This window comes from Aureococcus anophagefferens, assembly GCF_000186865.1.
Source record: "Aureococcus anophagefferens unplaced genomic scaffold AURANscaffold_18, whole genome shotgun sequence".
Taxonomy (NCBI): Eukaryota; class Pelagophyceae; order Pelagomonadales; family Pelagomonadaceae; genus Aureococcus; species Aureococcus anophagefferens.
The window spans coordinates 779,524-800,273 of NW_008705578.1; the positions used below are offsets into that span (position 1 = coordinate 779,524).

The 20,750-nt window shown below is 70.1% G+C and overlaps 5 protein-coding genes across 5 annotated transcripts in view; 3 read left to right on the plus strand and 2 right to left on the minus strand.

Annotated features, from left to right (window-relative positions):
* Positions 1-464: 464 nt before the first annotated feature.
* On the plus strand, positions 465-3,394 carry AURANDRAFT_38247 (hypothetical protein; the record flags this gene model as incomplete). Its single annotated transcript, XM_009041025.1, has 3 exons — positions 465-1,790; positions 1,866-2,210; positions 2,346-3,394. The coding sequence occupies 3 exons, from the start codon at positions 507-509 to the stop codon at positions 3,354-3,356; spliced, it is 2,640 nt and encodes an 879-aa protein (XP_009039273.1).
* A 5,322-nt stretch (positions 3,395-8,716) lies between these two features.
* AURANDRAFT_66000 (hypothetical protein) lies at positions 8,717-9,823 on the minus strand (the record flags this gene model as incomplete). Its single annotated transcript, XM_009041030.1, has 1 exon — positions 8,717-9,823. The coding sequence occupies one exon, from the start codon at positions 9,821-9,823 to the stop codon at positions 8,717-8,719; it is 1,107 nt and encodes a 368-aa protein (XP_009039278.1).
* A 254-nt stretch (positions 9,824-10,077) lies between these two features.
* On the plus strand, positions 10,078-15,351 carry AURANDRAFT_66001 (hypothetical protein; the record flags this gene model as incomplete). The annotated part of the gene is made up of 6 exons (XM_009041026.1): positions 10,078-11,489; positions 11,881-11,917; positions 12,071-12,379; positions 13,905-13,997; positions 14,451-15,017; positions 15,076-15,351. 6 exons carry the CDS (start codon positions 10,078-10,080, stop codon positions 15,349-15,351), a joined length of 2,694 nt encoding a protein of 897 aa, XP_009039274.1.
* A 1,940-nt stretch (positions 15,352-17,291) lies between these two features.
* Positions 17,292-19,644, plus strand: AURANDRAFT_66002 (hypothetical protein; the record flags this gene model as incomplete). The annotated part of the gene is made up of 2 exons (XM_009041027.1): positions 17,292-19,193; positions 19,486-19,644. 2 exons carry the CDS (start codon positions 17,292-17,294, stop codon positions 19,642-19,644), a joined length of 2,061 nt encoding a protein of 686 aa, XP_009039275.1.
* Positions 19,645-20,269: 625 nt separating this feature from the next.
* The window catches only part of AURANDRAFT_66003 (hypothetical protein), a gene marked incomplete at both ends in the record, with an annotated part of 2,007 nt that continues 1,526 nt past the window's right edge, over positions 20,270-20,750 (minus strand). The window contains one exon of the mRNA XM_009041029.1: positions 20,270-20,506. Coding sequence (XP_009039277.1) covers positions 20,270-20,506 — 237 coding nt within the window. The remainder of the gene's footprint in view (positions 20,507-20,750) is intronic.

Sequence of the window (20,750 nt, forward strand, 5' to 3'; positions counted from 1 at the left end):
GTTCGAGGACGACGACGACGACGACGACGACTCCGAGGAGCGCCTCGCGCGCGCCGTCGCGCTGTCGATGGGCTCCTTCCCCGCGGGCGCGCGAGTCGACGCGCGCTTCGGCGGCGAGGACGACTGGTACCCGGGCACGGTCGCGCGCGCCCACGACGACGGCACCGTCGACATCGACTACGACGACGGCGACAAGGAAGCGCGGGTCGACGCGGCGCTCGTCCGGGCGCGGGCGTAAAGACTCTGAGGGTCAACGGTGCACGAGGGCTAATGGTTGAGGTTCCCCTCCACGGGCCCTCGACATCGGCGAGAGGCGCAATCGAGGGAGGTGACGCTGACCTCCACGCGGAGTAGTGCCTGTAGCTCGTTCGCAGCACCAGCGGCGACACCATGCTTCGCCTCGTCGTGGCCCTCGCCTCGGCGGCGACGGCGCGCCCCCCGCGCCTCCGGAAGCGCATTGACCCGCGCTCGACCCCGTCGTCCCTCCGCAGGCGCGCGCCAACGTCATGGGCATCGACTTCGGGACGGAGTTCATGAAGGTGGCGCTGGTGCAGCCCGGCGCGCCCCTGGAGATCGTGACGAACCACGTGTCGAAGCGGAAGACGGAGACGTCCGTGGCCTTCGTGCGCGGCGAGCGGCTCTTCGGCTCGGACGCGTACGGCATGCTGAGCCGCAAGCCCGAGCAGGCGTACGCGCGGCTCACGGAGTTCCTCGGGCGCAGCGACTCGCACCCGGCGGTGACGACGCTGCTGCGCAAGTCCTACCTGCCGACGACGGTGCGCTTCAACGCGACGCGCGGCGCGCTCGCGCTCGGCGCGCCGGCGTCGACGACGCAGGAGTACGGCGGCACGTGGACGGAGTGGACGCCCGAGGAGCTCGTGGCCATGATCTTGAGCTACGCCAAGGACATCACGCGGGCCTACGGCGGCAACGTCGTGCGCGACTGCGTCATCACGGTGCCGACGTTCGCGACGCAGCTCGAGCGCGAGGCGCTGCTCGTCGCCGCGGAGCTCGCGGACATGCGCGTGCTGAGCCTCATCGAGGCGAACACGGCGGCGGCGCTCCAGTTCGGGTTGGACCGCAAGTACGAGGAGACGAAGGTCATCCTCTTCTACAACGCGGGCTCCGAGTCCGTGCAGGCGTCGCTCGTCGAGTACTCGACGTTCCCGGACAAGGGCGGCGGCAAGAACAAGACCGTGGGCCAGTTCGAGGTCAAGGGCAAGGGCTGGAAGAAGGGCGCCGGCGGCTTCGCGATTGATTTGGCGCTCACGGAGCTCCTGGCCGACGGCTTCAACAAGAAGTGGAACGCGAAGAAGCAGAAGGGCGACGTCCGGACGATCCCCCGCGCCATGGCCAAGATCCGCGCGGCGGCGAAGAAGACCAAGGAGGTGCTGAGCGCCAACGAGAAGATCCCCGTGGGCATCCCGTCGCTCCACGACGACATCGACTTCTCCATGACGCTCACGCGGCCCGAACTCGAGAAGGCGGCCGCGGAGGTCCTCGACGTCGCGACGCAGCCCATCGTCGACGCGCTGAACGCGGCGAACATGACCGTCGACGACATCGACGGCGTCGAGATCATCGGCGGCGGCGTGCGCGTGCCCCGGGTCCAGGCCGTGCTCAAGGAGTTCCTCGCGGAGCGGCGGACGAACAAGAGCGACGTGCCCGAGCTCTCCGTGCACCTCAACGGCGACGAGGCCGTGGCGTTAGGCGCCGCCTTCCACGGCGCCAACGTCAGCACGTCCTTCCGCGTGCGCAAGGTCGGCATGATGGACTACACGCCCTTCCCCGTGGGCGTGAAGATGGCGAACGACGCGCACGCGGCGTCCCTGAAAGACGAGGGCGGCCTCCTCGGCTTCTTCAAGGGCGGCACGAAGGAGCACGAGGTCGACGCCGACTGGCACAAGCGCGCGACGCTCTTCAAGCAGGGCGCGCGCCTCGGCGCGAAGCCGCGGACCATCGCGTTCCACCACGAGGCCGACATCGTCTGCGAGCTCGCGTACGACGACGACGCGGAGCTGCCCGAGGGCACGCAGAAGACCATCGCGCTCTACAACATCTCGGGCATCGCCGCCTTCGCCGCCGAGATGGCCAAGCAGAACGCGAGCGGCGCGCTCCCGCGGCCCAAGGTCCAGCTGAGCTTCACGCTCGACAGCTCCGGGGTGTCGTCGCTGTCCAAGGCCGAGGTCTCCGTCGTCGAGGAGTACGAGGTCGACGCGCCGCCGCCGGAGGAGCCCAAGAAGAAGAAGGACAAGAAGGACAAGAAGAAGGAGGCCGACGCGAACGCGACGGACGCGAACGCGACGGACGCCGAGGCCGCGGCCGAGGGCGAGGCCGCCGCCGAGGAGGCGGCGCCCGCGGCGGAGGAGGCGTCCGCGGCGGAGGAGGCGGCGCCCGCGGAGGAGGCGGCGCCCGCGTCCGAGGAGGCGGCGCCCGCGGAGGAGCGCAAGCTCGAGGAGGGCGACGAGGCCGCGGCGGCGAACGGGACGAACGCGACGACGCCGGGCAAGATCCTCAAGAAGAAGACGCACAAGCGCGCGCTGACCGTGACGCCGTCCGTCGCGGGCCTGAGCCTCTGGGCCCAGAAGAAGAGCGACGTCGCGGACGCCGCGGACCGGCTGAAGCACATCGCGTCCGCCGAGGCGGTCCGCATGGAGCGCGAGGGCGCGAAGAACGACCTCGAGGCGGCCATCTACACGGTGCGCAACCAGATGTCCGACAAGGAGGACGCCGTGGCGCCCGTGTCCACGGAGGCGCAGCGCGAGGCCATCTCGGCCATGTCGACGGAGCTCGAGGACTGGCTCTACGAGTCCGACGGCGAGCCCGCGTCCACCTTCGTCGAGAAGCGCGGCGCTTTGGAGGGCCTCTGGGCCGCCGTCGTGTCCCGCGCCGAGGAGGCCGAGGCGCGGCCCAAGGCCGTGGCCAAGTTCCAGTCCGCGCTCGACGCGGCCAAGCTCAACGCGACGGAGGTCTGGGCGACGGAGAAGCCGTGGCTCCAGCAGCTCGACCTCGACGACCTCGTCGCCAAGGTCGACAAGGCCCAGGCCTGGCTCGACGACTCCGTCGCGGCCCAGGCGAAGCTCGAGGCCCACGACGACCCGGCCTTCAAGGTCTCGGACCTCGGGCTCAAGCTCAAGCCCGTCGCGACGCTCGCGACGCGCCTCGCGCTCAAGAAGAAGCCCATCGAGGCCAAGGTCGTCGACAAGAACGCCACGGACGCCAACGCCACGGACGCCAACGCCACGGACGCCAACGCCACGGACGCGGCCGACGAGCCCGCCGCGGAGCCGGAGAAGACCGCGGAGGAGCAAGAGGCGGAGGCGAAGCTCGAGGAGGAGATGAAGTCCGAGCTCTAGGGCGGGCCGCTCGCCGCCCCCCGTAAACCGAAGCACGCACGCTCGAGGGGAACGTGTGTTTTAGCCGCGCGCGAGGCGGTCCAGCGTCGCCGCGTCGCGCGCGCGCGGCTCGAGGTCGCGGACCACGGTCGGCTCGAGGTGGTCCGCGCCGAAGTGGGAGACCATGGCGCAGACGATGGACGCGGCGCTGCGCTTGCAGTGGGCCGTCGGCTTCGCGGGGGGGTCGTGCTCGCCGCCGACGCCCGCGCCGGGCCGGTGCGCGCCGTCGGCGATGAGCCGCGCGAGGTCCGGGAGGATGCGGCGCTCGCGGAGGAGCTCGAAGACCTCGTTCTTGAGCTTGCTGGACGCGGGCAGGGACGACGCGGAGCTGCTCCGCGAGGCCGCGTCGTCGTCGTCGCTGTCGGAGCTCACGACGGCCGACGCCTTGACGACGCAGCGCAGGAGGCCGTCGAGGGCCGCCGACGCCGACTCGCGCGCGCGCTGGCTCGACCGCGGCGCGCGCACGAGGGCGCAGAGCGGGCCGTGGGCCATGGCGCGCGCGCACGCGAGCGCCGTGCCCTGCTCGACGCAGCCCCGCGACGGCGTGAGGCTCACCGCGAGCACGGACGCGGCCCGCGACGCCGCCTCGTCGACGACGCGCCGCGCCAGGGGGTGCAGCGGCGCCGCGACGTCGACGTAGTCCGCCGCGACGGCCTCGGGCAGCGCGAGGCGCAGCACGAGCGCCTCGAGCACGCGCCGCGGCAGCACGACGGACGCGTCGAGCGCCGCGTCCCGGTAGCGGTAGGGCGCGAGCGCGCCGGGCGGCGGCGGCGCCGCGCCGCGCCGCCGCCGCCGCCGCTCCTCGCGCCGCCGCGTCGACGGGTGGCCGACGGCCTCGTCGTCCGAGTCGTCGCACCGCGGCGCGATCGACGGCCACGCCGCGCGCGCGGAGAACGTCGTCACCGACGACGCGCGCGCCACGTCCGCCAGGGTCACGCACCACGTGAGCACCTCGCTCACGAGGCCGGGGCTCCCGAAGACGCGCGACGTCGCGTTCGCGTTCGCCGGCAGCCGCCGCGGGCGCGCCGCGGCCGCGCGGGCGCCGGGCGGCGCGTCTGCGGCGTGCTGCGTCGGCGCGTCGACGTCCATCGGCTGCGTCTGCACGGACGCCAGCGACGAGTCCATGGACGCGCAGTCCAGCGACGACCGGGAGGCCGAGGCTTCGTCGCTCGAAGAGTCGAATTCGAGGCGCGACCAATCCATTTTTTGGTGATGATTGTGTGCGTGCGGCGTCACGTAGGTGCAGGCTGCGGCTTATCTGTCGTTGCGGCGGGCGGGCTTGCACGCGTGCATCCGCGCGCGCGTTCGTACGAACGCTAGAGTCGTCACTTTGGGCCCTCGACGACATGTGCAACTTGCACGGGCACGACTTCAACAGGGTCGCTGGACGGCCAAACCTGGCCTGAAATTACGCGTCGATGCGTGCTTGCGCGCGTCGCTGGCGACGCTGCGACGACGGGTCGCTTCCTGGGCCGTCCTTGGCGCGGTGGCGGTCCAATGTGGGATGTTCGCGCCGCGGCGCGCGCGTCTCTCTTGGCGACCACGTCTCTGCGCTGCCTTTTATCCGCTGCCGAACTGTCCGCGACAGGTTCCGCAGCTGGACCCTTCGTCTAAGCCGCGTGCGCGTCGCGGCGGCGGACGCGCAGGGCGCCAAGCCCACCCAGTTTGGCACAGGTCTAAAGCCCCGGCGGGCGCACAGCGCACCAGGGAGCCCGAGCGATGGGCAGCCCGTGATTTGCGAGGGCGCGCGCGCCGTCTTTCGGTCCGAGTTGGGCTGCGCCCCGCTCGCGCGCGCTGCGCCATAAGGTGAGCTCCCGCCGTCCGACTTCCCCGACGCGGCGCGCGCGCGACTTCGGGGCGAACGCGTCGTCGCCGTCCGGGCGATGATGCCGCCTCGAGGGGCGATAAGTCGGTCCTGGGGCAAGAAAAAGTGGGCCGCGCCGGTGCGTTGCAGTCCTAACATCACCCTTTTGTAGGCGCACCAGCGCGGCCCAGTTTTTATGTCGAAGCGGACCCGCGCGTTCGCGGGCTCCTACGACAGCGTCGTCGAGGCGTTGAACTCCTTCCAGGGCCAGCTGTTGTGCTCGTCCGCGAAGGTCTCCAGCACGGGCCAGGGCCGCTACGCACCGGACGCCATCGACATCGAGCCGGACACGTGGAAGAATCACTGGAGCGCCGTGAAGCAGGACCCGCGGTTCACGCGCGTCGGCAAGGAGACGATGTCCGCCGGCGGGCTCTTCAAGGGCGGCGCGTGGTTCTACTGGGCCAAGGCGCCGGACAACCTCGTCTACACGGGCGGGTTCGAGGGCAACATCGGCTACCTGGACGTGGGCGCCATGCTCGGCGTCGCGCGGCCGCTGCCGGCGCCAAAGACGCGGCGCCAGGAGTACCTCCAGACGAAGAAGGGCAAGGGCGTCGAGTACTCGTACGAGGACAACACGGCGCCCGTGGAGGACGACGCGGTCGACGAGGACTCGTCGAGCGACGAGGAGGAGGACCCCGAGGTGGCGGCGCTGACGATGGAGACGCCGCGCGCGCCGGCGAAGCCGCGGCCCTACTCGGCGCCGCCGCTCGAGTCGCGGATCGGGCTTTCCCTGGAACTTTTGTCGCGGCCCAAGCGCATGCGGACCTCGACGCCGGACCTGAAGAAGCGCACTGGACTGGCAGACGAGCGAGGGCTGCGTCTGGACGCGACGGTCGAGGCGCTCGCGGAGCTCAACAAGGTCGACGCGTCGAACAAGCGCGAGTTCGCGCGGCTCCTCCTGGCCGTCGCGGAGCACGCGGACGTCATGGTCGAGCTGTCGACGCTCATCGGCGCGCAGAACTACCTCACGGCGCGCGACCTGTTGTCCTACAAGTACATGCTCAAGCTCCGGATGTCCAGGATGGAGCCCATGGTCCGCGACTTGAACAAGCGCAAGACGTCGTGCTCCGTCGCCGAGTTCCACGACTTCTACGAGAGCATGCCCTACGTGGAGCCCGTGCCCCTGGACGTCGATCTAGACCAAGGAGCCGCGCGCCTCGTGCCCTACGACAAGGGGCAGAAGCAGCTCCTCGAGTCGCGGGCCGCGCACGAGCTCAACATGTTCAACTTCAGCTTCAAGAAGGACGACAAGCCCTACATCCTCGACTCCTTCGGCGCGGACAAGTGCAAGGCCAACTCGACGACCTCCATCGAGCTAGCGCTCTGGCGCTCGCACAACCTCCAGCGCCACGTCAACGCGCCCCACGCGGCGCAGATCGCGTACATGGGCGCGCATGGCGAAACCCTCCCGGAGCTCCACGGCTGGATGCCCGAGGTGAGCAAGAAGCTGGAGGCGGCGGACCGCGAGGGCGTGCGCTTCCGCTGCCAGGGTCGCGGGATTTGCAACGCCTGCGCGCGCCGGCGTCGAAAGCACCGCAACTTTTACGCGCGCGGCGCGTAGGCCGCGACGACGTCCCGCTCGACGACGGCGTGCACCACGTCGACCACTACTCGGCGCTCGTCGCGGACCAGCTCCTGAAGCGCATGGCCCAGGGCCTCCAGACGGCCGTCTGCGACAAGTGCGGCTGGAACAGCGCCTGCAACCACGAGCCGGGCGACGTCGGCGTCGGGCGCGATCTTCGAGACTCGGCGTACTACGGCAAGATCAACGACTCGTTCTACGCGGCGGAGGCGGCCTGGAAGGCGACCGTGCGGGAGACGACGGAGAGCTTCTTCGACTCGACGCCCTACGCCGTCTGGTGCGACGAGAACCCGGGCCACGTGGGCCCGAACTTGTTCCACTTCCTCTTGTCGGTGTTCCTCGCCGTCGACGATCCCGTTCATTTGGGCTTGAGCATGGTGTCGAAGGCGGTGCGGGACACGGCGGTCCTTTACGCGACGGCCCTCGAGGCGAAGGACGGGACGGGCGTCCAGCGGCTGCTCTCAGGGCTTCGCCTCGCGTCGCTACCCGCGGCACATTTCCTGAGCAATTAATCGAATTTCTTCAACTTAACCTTAATGCCCTGCACCGTGAATATTTGGCAAACTTTATCGCTCGACACGACGAGCGATGGAACGCTGCGTAGGTCGCGCAGCGCATCGAATGGGCGCTCAAGGACGTCTCGGACTTCAACGACGAGGCGCGCAGCACGGGCAGCACGGCGCCGACGCCCAAGCTCATCGACAGCTACGTCGCGAAGCTCGACAAGGCGGCGCTCCGCAAGGAGGCTGCCGACTTGGGCATCGAGATCATCGCCAGCGGCAAGGAGAAGTCGAAGCCGCAGCTGAAGTTCGAGGTCGGCGAGGCGCTGAAGGCCTCGAAGGAGAACCTGAACGCAGGCGCCATCATGAGCGGCGACCGCCTGAACTACGCTGCCGCGCTCGCCGACGCGACGACGCTCGAGGGCGCGGGCGCGTCCTGCGCGCGGTTTCACGTGACGGCGCCGCAGCTCCTCGTCATACTAGGAGGGCGTTTGAAGCTCATCGGTAGGGAGGTGAGAATCCTGATGACGACCTTCCCCGTGCTCTTGCGCGCGCTGGACCCGAGCTCGGAGCTCATCAGCGCGGAGCTGACGCGCCGCATCAAGGACGAGGAGAAGGTCATCGACGCGGCCATCAAGCACGTCAAGGAGCTCACGGCGAGCGTGGAAACAGGTGCGGAGGAGGCGAGCGCTGCGCTGGAGGACGCCCTGGCGGATCTCGAGCACAAGTACGACGAGCTGGACCTCATGATCGCCGACAACGCGCGCGTCACCGCGGGCGAGCTCGCGCTCGTCCCCGAGCTCGAGCGCTACCACGAGTACTTCACGTCGCTCGTCGCGCTGCTGAAGCCCTGGGTCCACCCGCCGGCGACTTTCAAGGAGAAGATTGACTGTCTCGAAGGCAACCAGGTTCGCGTGGACCTGTTTCTGCGTCTCCACACAGCCCTGGGCCTCGGCACGAAATCTTCGTATTTCCACGGGATTGTTGCGCACAGCACGCAATTTATCACGTTCATGAAGTGTTTTTTCCCCGATATAGCCCCTCAGGACCTACATTGTCAACTTCAAGAGCATTGTAATAAATTGGTGAAGATCGAGGCGGCGCCGTTTATTGGCATGCTGCGCCAGCCCGGCCGCAACACCTTCTTCCACGTCATCCGGGACTGGCAGGTCCGAGCCACGCATTTTCCGAAGACAATTCACGTGCGACGCGTCGAAACCTGCAGCGCCTGCGGGGTCACGGGCCACCGCAAGACGAACCGGAGTTGCGCGAAGTACGCGAGCTACCTCGAGGAGCGACGCGCAGCTCGCACCCGAGGAGCCCAGGAAGCCCGTGCCGGCGCCGAGGCCGCGCTCGCGGACGACGCCGAAGACGCCTAGTTAAGCACTAGTCCCGAGGCTCGGGCGAGGAGCGTCGGGCGGAACTTGATCGCACACCCATCACGGGGCACTCCGCGGAGGGGCACGCCGGTCGCGCGGACCGTCGTGTAGGTCATGAACGCCGTCACGACCTTGCACCCCTTCCCCCAGTGCACGAGGTTGGCGGGCAAGTAGCCGTAGTGCCCGGCGAGCTTGATGCCGAAGAGCGTCTTCACGTCCGCGGCGGGGAAGGTCGCGTACCCGTCGGGCACCATCGCGTAGTAGAACTTCGTGTCGCCGAGCATGAGCGTGTCCAAGAGGTACACGGTCACGTCCCACATGTTCTCGGCGAGCGCGCGCGCCGTCTGGGACTCGAGCACGGTCGACGCGTTCGAGACCGCGCGGCTGGCCGCCAACGGCGTGAGCCCCTCGTCGATGAGCGCGGTCCAGCCCTCCGTCGCGTCGGTGAAGCCCTGCTTCAGCATGGCCGCGGGAATCATGCCGGCCGCGAGGTCGGGCTTGTACGTGTGGTTCGCGATCACGGCGCCCTCGACGCCGACGAAGGCCGCCCACTGCTTCAGCGTCTCGAAGTTGAACGACACCGTCCGCCGGTCGACGTCGAGCTCGCCGGCGTAGGTCTTGACCGCCCCCGGGTTCCTGACCTTGGTCTCGGAGCGCGAGGCCTGCGCCGACGCGAAGATCATGTCGAACTCCTCGACGGCCGTGACGTTCAGGTCCACCTTGCGGACGAGGTCCCTCGGGAGTTGGTCGAGCCCGCGCGCGAGCCCCTCGATGATCTTCTCGATGCCCTGGTACTGCGCCTGGCGCGCGTTGTGGAGCACGTGGACGTCCTTGAAGTCGAAGTAGCACGCGTCCTCCTCGGCGTCGTCGTCCTGCCACACGACGTGCTTGAGCAGCGTCCGCAGCTCGCTCGGCGCGTCCTCCGGGTCGTCCCAGACGAAGAGCCCCCACTCGGGCTCGAGCATGCGGACGAACGTGCCCGAGACCATGTGCTGCCTCCACTTGCCGGGGAAGTGGTGGCGCGCCCAGTCCTCGCCGAAGGTCCAGGCCGGGACCTTCGCCGCCGCCCCGCGGACGTAGCGCGGCACGCGACGCGGCGCCATCGTCGGCGGCTCGACGGTCGCCCGCACCATCGCAGGCATCGCCGCCGCCGAGAAGACCGTCGACGAAGGCGTCGGGGTTGCCTTTGGCGGCTCAGCCGCGGCCGCCATCGTTTTAAAGCGGGCTCGGCTGCCCACCGCCTGGTGCACTCTGGATTAGACCTGTGTGGGAGAGGCCCTTTTGAGCAGCATGATGGAGAGCGCCGCCTTCCTAGCAGAGCAATGACGCGCGCAGCAATGACGCCGCAGCGCAGATGATGACCGCGGCGCCGGAGATCGCCTGGGGCGTGCTCGTGCGCACGCCGGACACGGACGCGCGGCACCCGCAGTTCGTGGCGCTCTGCGCCGAGAGCGTGGTGCTCGGCCGCCGGCCCGAGCGCTACCACGGCGCGCGCGCGGACCGCGTCCGGCTCGCCCACAGCCGCGTCTCCGGCGTGCAGTGCCTGCTGCACGTGAACCTCGACGGCGTGCGCCTCGAGCAGCACGCGCGCGCGAGCAACGAGACGAAGGTGAACGGCCACACCATCGCCGACGCGCGGCGGCTCGAGTCCGGCGACACGATCACGCTGCTGCAGAGTCGGGACGTGATCAAGTACGACTACTTCCCGGCGGGCGACGCCGGCGAGGACCGCCTCGTCGCGGCGCTCGAGGCGCGGGGGCGCGGCGCCGCGCGCGAGCTCGCCGCGGTCCGGGAAGAGGCCGCGCGGCTCCGGGCCGCGGCCGCCGACGACGCGCGGCGCCTCGGCGCCGCGGAGGACGCCCTCGAGGCCCTGCGGCGGCGCGAGCTCGACGCCGTCGGCCGCGCGCGCCGCGACGAGCGGAGGCGGCGGGCGATCGTCCAGGACGCCGTCGGCCCGCTGGAGCGGCGGCTGCGGGAGGCGGACGGCCTCGACGCGCTGGCCGCCGAGCGCGACGCGGCCAACGCCGCCTTCGACCGCGAGCGCGAGCGCGCCGCGGGGCTCGCCGCGCGGCTCGCCGGCGTCCGGGCCGAGGGGAAATGCGAACTCCACACGCTCTTGGCGCTCGAGCTCGCGGCGGACGGCGCGCCGGGCGGCGACGACGACGACGTGGGCGGCGGCTTCGATGGCGGCGACGAGTCTATGGGCGACGACGGCTTTGGCGGCGATGGCTTTGGCGGCGGCGACGACGACGTGGGCGACGACGGCGGCGGCGGCTTCGACGACGCCGGCGGCGGCGGCGACGACCGCGTCGCGCCGTCGCCCGACGAGTTCGGGCTCGACGCCTTCCTCAAGGAGGCGGACCAGGAGCGGCGGTGGCGCCTGTCGCAGGAGCGGCGGCGCCTGTCGCAGGAGCGGTCGGACGCCGAGCTCGCCGCGGAGCTCGCGGCGCGGCCGCCGACGCCGGCCGACGGCGACCGGACGCGCCGCGACGCCGAGCTCGCCGCCGCGTGGCCGCCGACGCCGGCCCGTACGGCGCCCGTCGACGACGACGACGACGACGGCGCGCGGTCGAGCTCCGACGACGGCGCGAGCTCCGCCGACGAGTCCGAGGCGCCGCCGTCCGCCGCGGAGGCCTTCGCGGGCCTCGGCGACGACGGCGCGCTCCGGGCCTTCCTCGCGGAGCGCCTCGCGGCCCAGGGCAACGCCGCGTCCGCGGCGGCGGCGCGCCGCGCGCTCGTGGCCGTCGCGCCCGCGGGATTCGCGGACGCGTACTGGTCGCGGCCGCCGGCGCGATAGCGCGCGCCCGCGTCCGCGTTTCGTGTCTTTCTCTCGGGGAGTGACGACAATTCGGCAACCACGGGAGCGCGTCGGGCTGCGCGCGCACGCGCGGCGGCCGCTCGAGCCCCCGCGGCCGCCGCCGCGCGCGACGGCGCCCGAACATCGCGCCGCGGCGCGCCGGCCGCCGCGCGGCTCGAGCGCTCGCCGCGCGGCGGCGGCGCCCGTCGGGGCCGCCCTCCGGGCGGCCGGACGCCGCGCCACATCACTTCAACACACGCGCGCGGTGACCCGTTCATTTCTAGTAATCCGACCCCGAGCGACCGCGAATCCCGCGGGCCCTCGCGCTCGCGTTTTCGCGGCGACGCGTTCCCCCCGCCGCAGGTACGGGGAGGGCGTCTTCTCTAATTTGTGTACGCGTGTCCTTAGCTTCCTAGTCTAGGCGGGCTGGTAGCCCTTCTTGAGCTTGCTCTTGACGGTCTTGTCGAAGAACTTGCGCGCCGCGGCCGCGTCGCCGTGGAAGACGGGCGTCTGCAGCGTGCCTTCCGTCCCGATGCGCCCGTTGACCACGTAGGTGTGGGCGCCGCTGAGCGTCATCTGCCAGAACTTGGAGCTCTCGCCGGACTCGTTCGCGGCGTTCGCGCCGACGAACTCGAGGCGCGCGGACTCGGCGCCCGCGGCGGGCGGCGGCGCGTCCTCGTCCTGTTGGCGCGGGGATTTCGCCTTCGCCGCGGGCTTGGCCTTGGCGGGGGATTTCGCCTTCGCCGCCGGCTTCTTTTGCACCGTGGCCTTCTTGGCGACCTTTTTGCTCTTGGCGGCGGCCTTCGCTTTTGGCGGCGGCGTCGTCGTCTCGCCGCCGAAGGAGCTGAAGAAGGCGCCCATGGTTTCGTGTGGTTTGGCGTTGGCGACGCGGCGCGAGCGGCGCAAGCGGATCTCGGGAGCTAGATCTTTGCCACAGATTTTCACCACAAGACTTTGGAGGAGACGCGACTGCCTCGCCCGCGCTGATCGCCTTCGCTGATCGCCTTCACACCGCTGCGCGCCGCTCACACCTTGACTTACCTCGCTGCGACCGCGCCGCATCGCGGCTTCTCCCCGGCGCATCGCGTGGTTGGTGTTTTGCGGTTGAACTCGGCGGCCCTGAAATCGACAGCATGAGCTTGGACGGGAGGTCGCGCCAAGCGCTCAGCGTGGTGCTCCACCACGATAGAGACGATCTTGTCTCGCGCCAACGAGAGGAGATAGAGCGGCTGAGAACGATGATGAAGAACCGGTACCTGCGCGCGGCCATGAATCTGATCGACGCGAAGAAAGAACACGACGCGAACTTGGGTCCCTCAGAGACACGACACGTGGAGTTTGTAAACATTTACAAAGAAACTATCGGTTCATATTACAGCGACTACGGAGACCAACCGGAAAATTTTCACATTCCTGTTAGCGAGAAGCGTGCGATGATCACGGGTCTGTGCGCTCTCGGTTACCACGTCGTTGATATGTCGCAAACTTATGCCCACATGCACGGAGATGTCTCTCTTAAAGTTTGCTGGTGGCCTACTCCCGGATTCCCGAATCTGGATGCCGCAAATATGGAAGCTGTTCTCGAAGGGCTCACTCGCGGGGCGCAGGACGCAGGGGCCTTACCCCTCCCCGTGCTCCACCTCGCGTCTCCGAATCCCCTCTGATCGGCGTCGACTAAAGTGCGAATTAGACTAGATCGGGCGTGCCTCGAGCGAGGTAGCCCATGGCGATGCCTCCGATGGAGGCGACGACCTCGCCGCGGCTGCCCAGCGCGGCGAGAGGCGTGGCGCGTCGACGTCGCCACGCGTCAGGCGCAGAGGGCCCATGGTGTCCATCGAACAAAAACCATGTAGTACCACACATCCCCCTAGCTCGGCGCGCAGAGGTTGAAGATCTCCGGCTGGGCCTTCGTGAGGCACGCCTGGGCGCCCGCGAGGCCGCCGCCGAGGCCGCAGAGGGCCTCGACGATGATGCCGTGGGGCAGCTGGACGTAGCAGCCCTGCTCGCAGTACTCCGTGTTCGTGCGGTTGTAGGGGCACTGGTCCGGCCACTGCGGCATGCCCGGGCCGCAGCACCAGGTCCGGCAGATGAACGGGATGTCGTGCGCGCGCCAGTGGTCGACGATGGGGTCGAGCGACTCGTAGGCGACGCCGAGGTGCGTGTCGACGAACTGGTCGAAGACGCCGGCGTCGAAGCGGCCCCGGCGGAAGGCCTCGACGCGCTCGCCGAGCGTGTAGGCGTCGACGTCCGTGCCGGGCACGACGCCGCCGGCGAACGGCGGCTTGTGCGGGTTGTAGACGAAGTGGACCGTGAAGCCGCGCGGCTGGTCCGGCGTGCCCGGGAAGTAGACGACGTGCGTGTAGCCGCTCAGCGAGCCGTCGGCGCAGGTGTGGCTCGTGTTCGTCATGGGCACGTTCGTCGTGCCGCCGACGTGGTCGCGCAGGAACACGGCCGCGCCCGCGGGGTCGCTCGTCGCGAAGGTCTGCTTGTGCGCGTACGCGAAGACCGGGCCGCCGGCGGCGCCGCGGCGCCGCGCCTGCTCGAACCGGGCCGCCGCGGCCAGCGCGGCGAGCGCCGCGTCGTCGAGCTTCGCTAGGTCGCGTGGAACATCGATGGCGGCGGTGCAGCCCGCGAGCACGACCAGGAAACGGCGCATCGCCGCCGCCGCTGCTGCTGCTGGCCGAAGTGCTGCCGCCGCACGACGACGGTGCTGCCGCTGCACGACGACGACGCTGCTGGCCGACGAGGTCCCCGAGGAACGACGACGACGCGGTCGGGCTGCCCCGACTCGGAGTTCGAGAGGCAACGAGCCGCCGATGACTTCAGGATGCCGCTGCGAGCACGTGCTCGAAGCCGCGACGCATCATCGGAGCGCTTGCAATATGCTGCACCGCGCCGCCTTCGCCCAGCGCCACTCCCGCGCGCTCGCACAGCGCACGTTCTTCGGCTTCGGCAAGGCGGACGCGCCACCGCCGGTGTCGCTCGAGGGCAAGGTCTGCTGGGTCGTCGGCGGCGTCGACGTCGTGGGCCAGCACGTCGTGCGCGGGCTGCTGGACGCGGGCGCGTCGGTCATCGTGAACACGCGGTCGACGACGCGGCTCGAGGCGCTCGTCGAGGGCCTCGGCCGCCCCGAGCGGCTCACGCCGATCAAGGGCTCGCTGCTGCCCGGCCGCGCCGAGGCGACGGTGGACCGCGTCATGGAGATGAGCGGCAACCGGCTGGACCACGTCGTCGCCCACGCGGGCGTGCGCTACTGGGCCGGCCGCGGCGCCTGCGACGAGACGCGGACGCTCGCGGGCGACCACCTCTTCTCGCTCTCGGACGAGGAGTTCGCGCAGAAGGCCGTCCAGGTGCCCGCGCTCCACTTCTCCGCGGCGCGGCTCCTCATGCCGCGCGTGGCCAACGACGCGGATGCGTCCTACACCTTCGTCCTCGGCGACGCCGTCGACGGCGCGCGGTCCGCGCTCGGCGGCATCAACTCGCGCGCGTGCGCCGGGCTCGTCCGCGCCGGCGCCGACGACTTTGGACGACCCCCGGAGAGATGATCCGAAATCGTAGGCCTGCGCGTGCCGCCACGAGCTCAAGGGCGTCGCGTGCAAAATCAACCAGCTGAACCTGTCCGTGCCCGGCGCGTTCGCCGACGCCGCCGCGGAGGACGCCTTCCTCCGCGACCTCGGCGCGGCGACGGCCGGCGTCGCCGCGCGCGCGTCCGGCGACCAGGCGCTCGTCGAGGACGTCGCCGGCGCCGCGGGCATCGCGCGCGTCAAGGCCGCCTACCCGGCCGCCGCGGGCCTCCTCGACGCCGGCGACGCCGACGAGGCCCTCCGCGCCTAGGTCCCTCGAGCTGAGCCGTCGGCCTGGCTGTCAGCAGCTAGCTCGGTTGCCTAGGTACCCCTCTAGCGCCCCTGGATAAGCACAGCTGAGCCGTCGGCGCTGCTTCGCCGGGACAGCACGCTACCGCTTATGTTTCGCCGCGTCGTCGCGGCGCGTCGCGGGCGCGCGGCCGAGGCCCTCCCGCAGGTCCATGGCGAGGTGGCCCTTGGCGATGAGGTTGATCATGGCGAAGTGGTGCGTCGCGTGGTGCGCGACGAAGGCGAGCTCGCGCCGCACCGTCGACGGGAGCGCGACGTCGCCGTCGGCCGCGTCCGCGCTGAGCGCGAAGGCCGCGCGCACGGCCGCGTCGAGGTCGAGGCCGGCGCCGGCGAGGACGGCGTCGCGCACGGCCGCGCCGTAGGCGACGGCGCGCGCCGGGTCCGTCTCGAGCGCCTCGTCGCGCTCGCGCGCGTCGTAGCGCGCGACGGGCGCCGCCTCGCCGGCCCGCAGCGCGGCGACGGCGTCGGCGCAGCACTTCGCGTGCTCCAGCGAGTGGCGCAGGTGCGCGCCCACGGACGCGCCGACGACGGGGCACGGCGACGCGTAGCCCTCGGAGCCGCGCGCGGCGACGACGGCCTCGACGATGGCACCGTGCTCGTCCATGCTCCGTGCGAAGGCCCGCACCTCCTGGCTCTGCGCCCAGCCGCGCGTCGACGCCGATCGGTGGCACGACACGGGGCGGAGCATCGCCAGCGACACGACGCGCCGGCGCGCGGACGCGCCCACCATGGCTCTGTCAATTGCAAGAACTGCACCGAGGAGTCAATCACGCGTGTTGAAGCTCGAGATCGAAACTTAAAACGCAGTAGTCCCCTAAGACGCCGCCCCGGTACCCGGCCTTGACGGCGCGGAAGCATCAACCTCCGTATTATACTCCACTAGGCGCTCGCGGGGAGCTCGGCGTAGCCCTCGCCGTTGACGGATTGCGAACCTCCCTCGCGGCCGCGGTACATGGACCAGGTGCGCAGGCCCGCGAGGATGAAACAGAGCAGCAAGATCGCGAGGACGATGATGCCGATGACGGCGAGGGTCGTGAGGTGGTCGCAGGGCTGACCGCCGCTCGACGACTCGTGCTCGAGGAAGATGCTCGAGCAGCGGCTTTGCTTCCCCGAGCTACCCTCGACGCAGCCCTCGCAGTGGAAGCGCACGCCGCCAGATCCGCCACCGTCGCCAAAAACAACAACGAGGGTCGGCCAGGACCCGAAGCGGAGCTCCGTCGTGGCCACCGCTGCCTCCACCGCGTCGTCCCATGTGCTTCTCCCACACGCCGCCGAGTCGGCGCGGTCCAGGAGCGCGACCTCCGTAATCCCCCCGTCAAAGTAGGTGTTCACGGCGCCCTGGTAGGCGATGTCCTCGGCTTTCCACTGTCCGTCGTTGAAAAAGCACATCGTCCAGTTGTTCACGCTGGGAACTTTCGCGTCGGCGACGATGGTCACCTCGGCCTGGGAGCTGTGGCTGTGGACGAACAAGCCCTCGCAGGTGCCGTCGGAGATGCCGTCGGTCGAGCCCACGTAGATCACGGTCGCCCGCGCGTCCTCCGAGAACGGCTCGAGCGCGCCGGCGCAGACGACGCCGCTGCTCTCGAGGCGGTAGGCGAAGGACCAGGCCTCCGTGCCGTTGAAGGCCAGGTAGTCCGACGACAGGCCCGTGCCGCCGCCGATGAATTGCAAATCGCCGCTGCCCCCGGCGCCGAAGACCACGATGACCTCGCCGCCGGTCTCGAACTGCGTCGTGAGGTTGAATTGGAGTCCCTCGTTCTGGAGGCCATTGAAGAAGCGCAGCGGGCGCTCGCGAACGGCGCCGGCGAAACCGGCGACGGCCACGATCCGCAGGGCTGCCCGAGCCATCAGGTCTGCTTCTCGATCGAATGTTGCTGTGCAACAAAAAGCGCGTTTAAGAGCATGGACGAGGAGACGCTGTCCGGCACCCAAACACCAAACCCAGCAACACCACCAAAACTGGACCCAAGAGCCCCAGCGAAGTTCACCGTCATCAAGCACCCCGAGATCCTGCGGACGTGGCGCGAGGCCGGCGCCCTCGCCGACGATGATAACAAAGATCGATCCGTCGTCGCGATCCCGCTGTCGCTCGACGCGTCCTGGGCGACCATCCTCGAGGCCGTCGAGGCCTATACCGTCAAGTCGGGTGGGAAAACCGTAAACCACAACACGACGCTGCGCGCGCGGCGGCTGCTCACGAGCCGCGACTTCGACAAGGTCGGCGTGTGCTGGAAGCGGCGCGACGTCAAAATACAAGCCTCCCAGAGCGACCGCGACCTCTGGGTCAAGCGGACCGTCGCCCTGGGCTTCAAGGAGCTGCGCTACTTCGAGGGCGGCGACTCGATCCTCTCCGCGGCGATGAACGACCTGGGCAAGCCGCGGGGCTCGATGGCCGCGGACCCGGCGACGAAGCTCCGCGTCGCCGAGGCGGCCCCGGCGGCGGCGGCGGCGGAGGACGACGACGACGACGACGATGGTCCGCGCTACTTCCGCGACAGCGCCGCCGACACAACGACACCACCAAAGCCGCCGCTCGGCGCGCCGACGGAGCACGTGCTCGAGGTGTGCCACAACAACACAGAATGGCTCCTCTGCTTCGAGGAGGCGGCGGATCTGGTGGCGTGGCGCGACGCCATCCACGCCGCGCGGCTCGACGCGAAGCCGCCCGTGCCGCCGGAGATCTTCGATCTGGAGTGCGCGTCTACGACGTCGAACGACGCGGCCGCGCGGAGCCGCTTCGGCGTCTTCCGCTGCGCCGGCGACTGCCGCGGCGCGCTCAAGGCCGTCCTGCGGGCCGTGCGCGACGACGAAAAGGCGAAGGTCGCGCAGAGCCGCAAGGCGCTGGAGCGCGCGGCGAGCGACGGGGAGGCGGACGGAGACGCGACGGTCGCGCTCGACGGCGCCGTGCTCGCGGACATCGACCGCGCGGTGCGCCGCGACGCCGCGCGGCGCTTCAAGCCGAAGCGCGATGCGTGCGACGCCGCGCGCCGCGACGCGCTCGCGGGGCTCGAGAAGGTCGTCGCGGTCGTGCGGAAGGCGTACGCGGAGGCGCGCGTGGACCTGCCGCCGGACGTGGAGCTCGAGGTGCCACCGCCGCCGCCGCTTTCCGGGGGTGCCATCGTGGACGTGTGGAGCGCCGAGACCTTCGCGCGCGACGCCGCGGAGGTCGTCGCGCGCGCGTTCAAGGACGACGCCGTCGACGCGAATCTCTCCGGCAAGATCGCGCGCGCGTCGCTGCTGAACCGCGCGGCGCGCGACGCCGCGGCGAGCCTGGGAGACGCGGCCGACGCGCGCGAGGCCGCGGGGGTCGCGGAGCTGGAGAAGTTCGCGGACGTCGCGGAGGCCGCGGTCGCGGCGCGGAGGCGGCGCCTCGTCGACGACGTCTCGGACGCGGTCCGCGCGGGCGCGTGGATCGGCCAGGCGTCGCCGTCGGCGGATCTGTGGCAGCGCAACGAGAACGCGGCGCTGGCCAAGGACGTCGCCCTCGGGCGCTGGCCCTGCACGCGCGACCTCGCGACGCCGGGCACGCTCTGGGTCGCGCGGCCGTGCCTCTACTGGGCGCCGAACGCGTCCGTCGCGGGGCTCCTGTCCGTCTTCGGCCGCCCCGCGGCGAAGGACGAGCGCCACGAGCTGCGCAACCTCCACGAGGTCGCCAGGGTCCCGAGCCCCGTGCCCCTGAAGAAGAACGCGATCCGCCTCGCGTTCCGCGGCGACGGCGACCACGACCTCGTGCTGACGCTCAACGCGCCGGGCGCGAGCGTCGCCGCGCTCATGGACCTCGTCGAGGCCGCCGCGGGGGGCGGGGTTGCGCGGACGAAGGAGCAGAAGTAAATTAGTAGGGGGCGCTGCTTGAGCTTCACACCGCGACGGACGTCCGCTCCGTCTGCTTGCCCCCGCCTAGGCGAGCTCCGTCTGCTTGACCTTGGACGTGTACTGGGCGCTCGCCGGCGTGATGTTCGCGAGGTAGGGCAGGCCGTAGTTCCCGAAGCACTTCTTGAAGAAGAAGAGGTTCGCGGCCCACATGCCGAACCAGAGCGGCACGGCGATGAGGAGCTTGTCGATGTTGAGCTTGCTGCCGAAGGCCGCCTTCGCGTAGGCCGTCGCGGCCTTGTTGGGCCCGTTGCCGTCGAAGCAGTGGACGAATGCGACGACGCCGTGGCAGAAGTTGCCGCCCCACATGCCCCAGGACAGGAGCGGCTTGAACGCGACGGGGTCGAACGACGCCTGCGTGATCCAGATGCCGAACGTCGTGTAGATGATCAAGATCATGTCCCAGTAGGCCGAGAAGCTGATGTCGGTCACGGTAAAGGGCTGCCCCGCGTCGTGCCAGGCGACGCCCCACTTCAAAAAGTAGGCCACGACGATTATGCCGCCGAATACCTGGCCCTCGAACTTGAGGAAGAGCGAGTAGCGCTTGAGCCAGGGGTCGTCGGTCTCCGGCGTGTCGAAGAAGCCCATCGCGACGAGGAATGCGGCAGCCGGCTCTACGAGCCTCAAGGTTGCCTGCACTAATCCAGTTCGCGGCACGCCCGGCCCGCCGCGCTAAACGCGTGTAGAATGCACTCGGTTGAAACGATGCGCGACTGAGTAGAGCCCATGGCAAAAATAGCGCCGGTGGGCGAGGCGGCGGCCGTCAAGCCGCCAGCGCTGAACCTCGAGGAGGAAGAAAAGAAGGCGGACGTCTTGTCCACGAAGGCGCACAAGCACGTGAAGCCGCCGATGACGCCGCGCGAGAAGCGGCTCTACGCGCGGCGCGCGTTCCGCGTCGCGCTTTTATGGGGATTCGCGCTCTTCTTCGTGTTTGGCATGGCGCCGCTGTCCGTCTGGCTCCTGCGCGTGCACGAACACGAGGAGGCGCCCGCGACCCGGCCGCTCGAGATCTACGTCGCGGACTGCGACGTCGTCTTCCAGGACGCGAACCGCAAGGAGTCCAAGGTCCAGCTCGTGCTGCGGGCCCAGACGGACAGCACGCTCAAGGTCTCCGCGGGCGCGAACGCGACGCGCGTCGAGGCGACGAACGCCGGGGACGACTGCACGCTGCGAGTGAAGATTCCGCGCGGCGCGCGGCTGCCGTCGCTCGCCGTGTTCTCCTGGCCGGGCGACGCGCCGACCCAGGCCTGCGCCGAGGAGGCGCTCAACCAGGAGTTTCTCACCTGCTTCGCGAACACGCCGGGCGAGTGCGTCGGGAAACTCGACGCCACGCCCTGCGACCAAGTCCGCTACGACCAGCGGCCGCTGAGGCCCGTGACGAACAAGAAGATGAAGGCCGGGTTGATGGTCGACCGGCTCGAGCTCGAGGGCTCCATGGTCTCCGTGGAGGTCTCCACATTCACGACGGTCCGTGCCTGTTGCCGGGGGAGG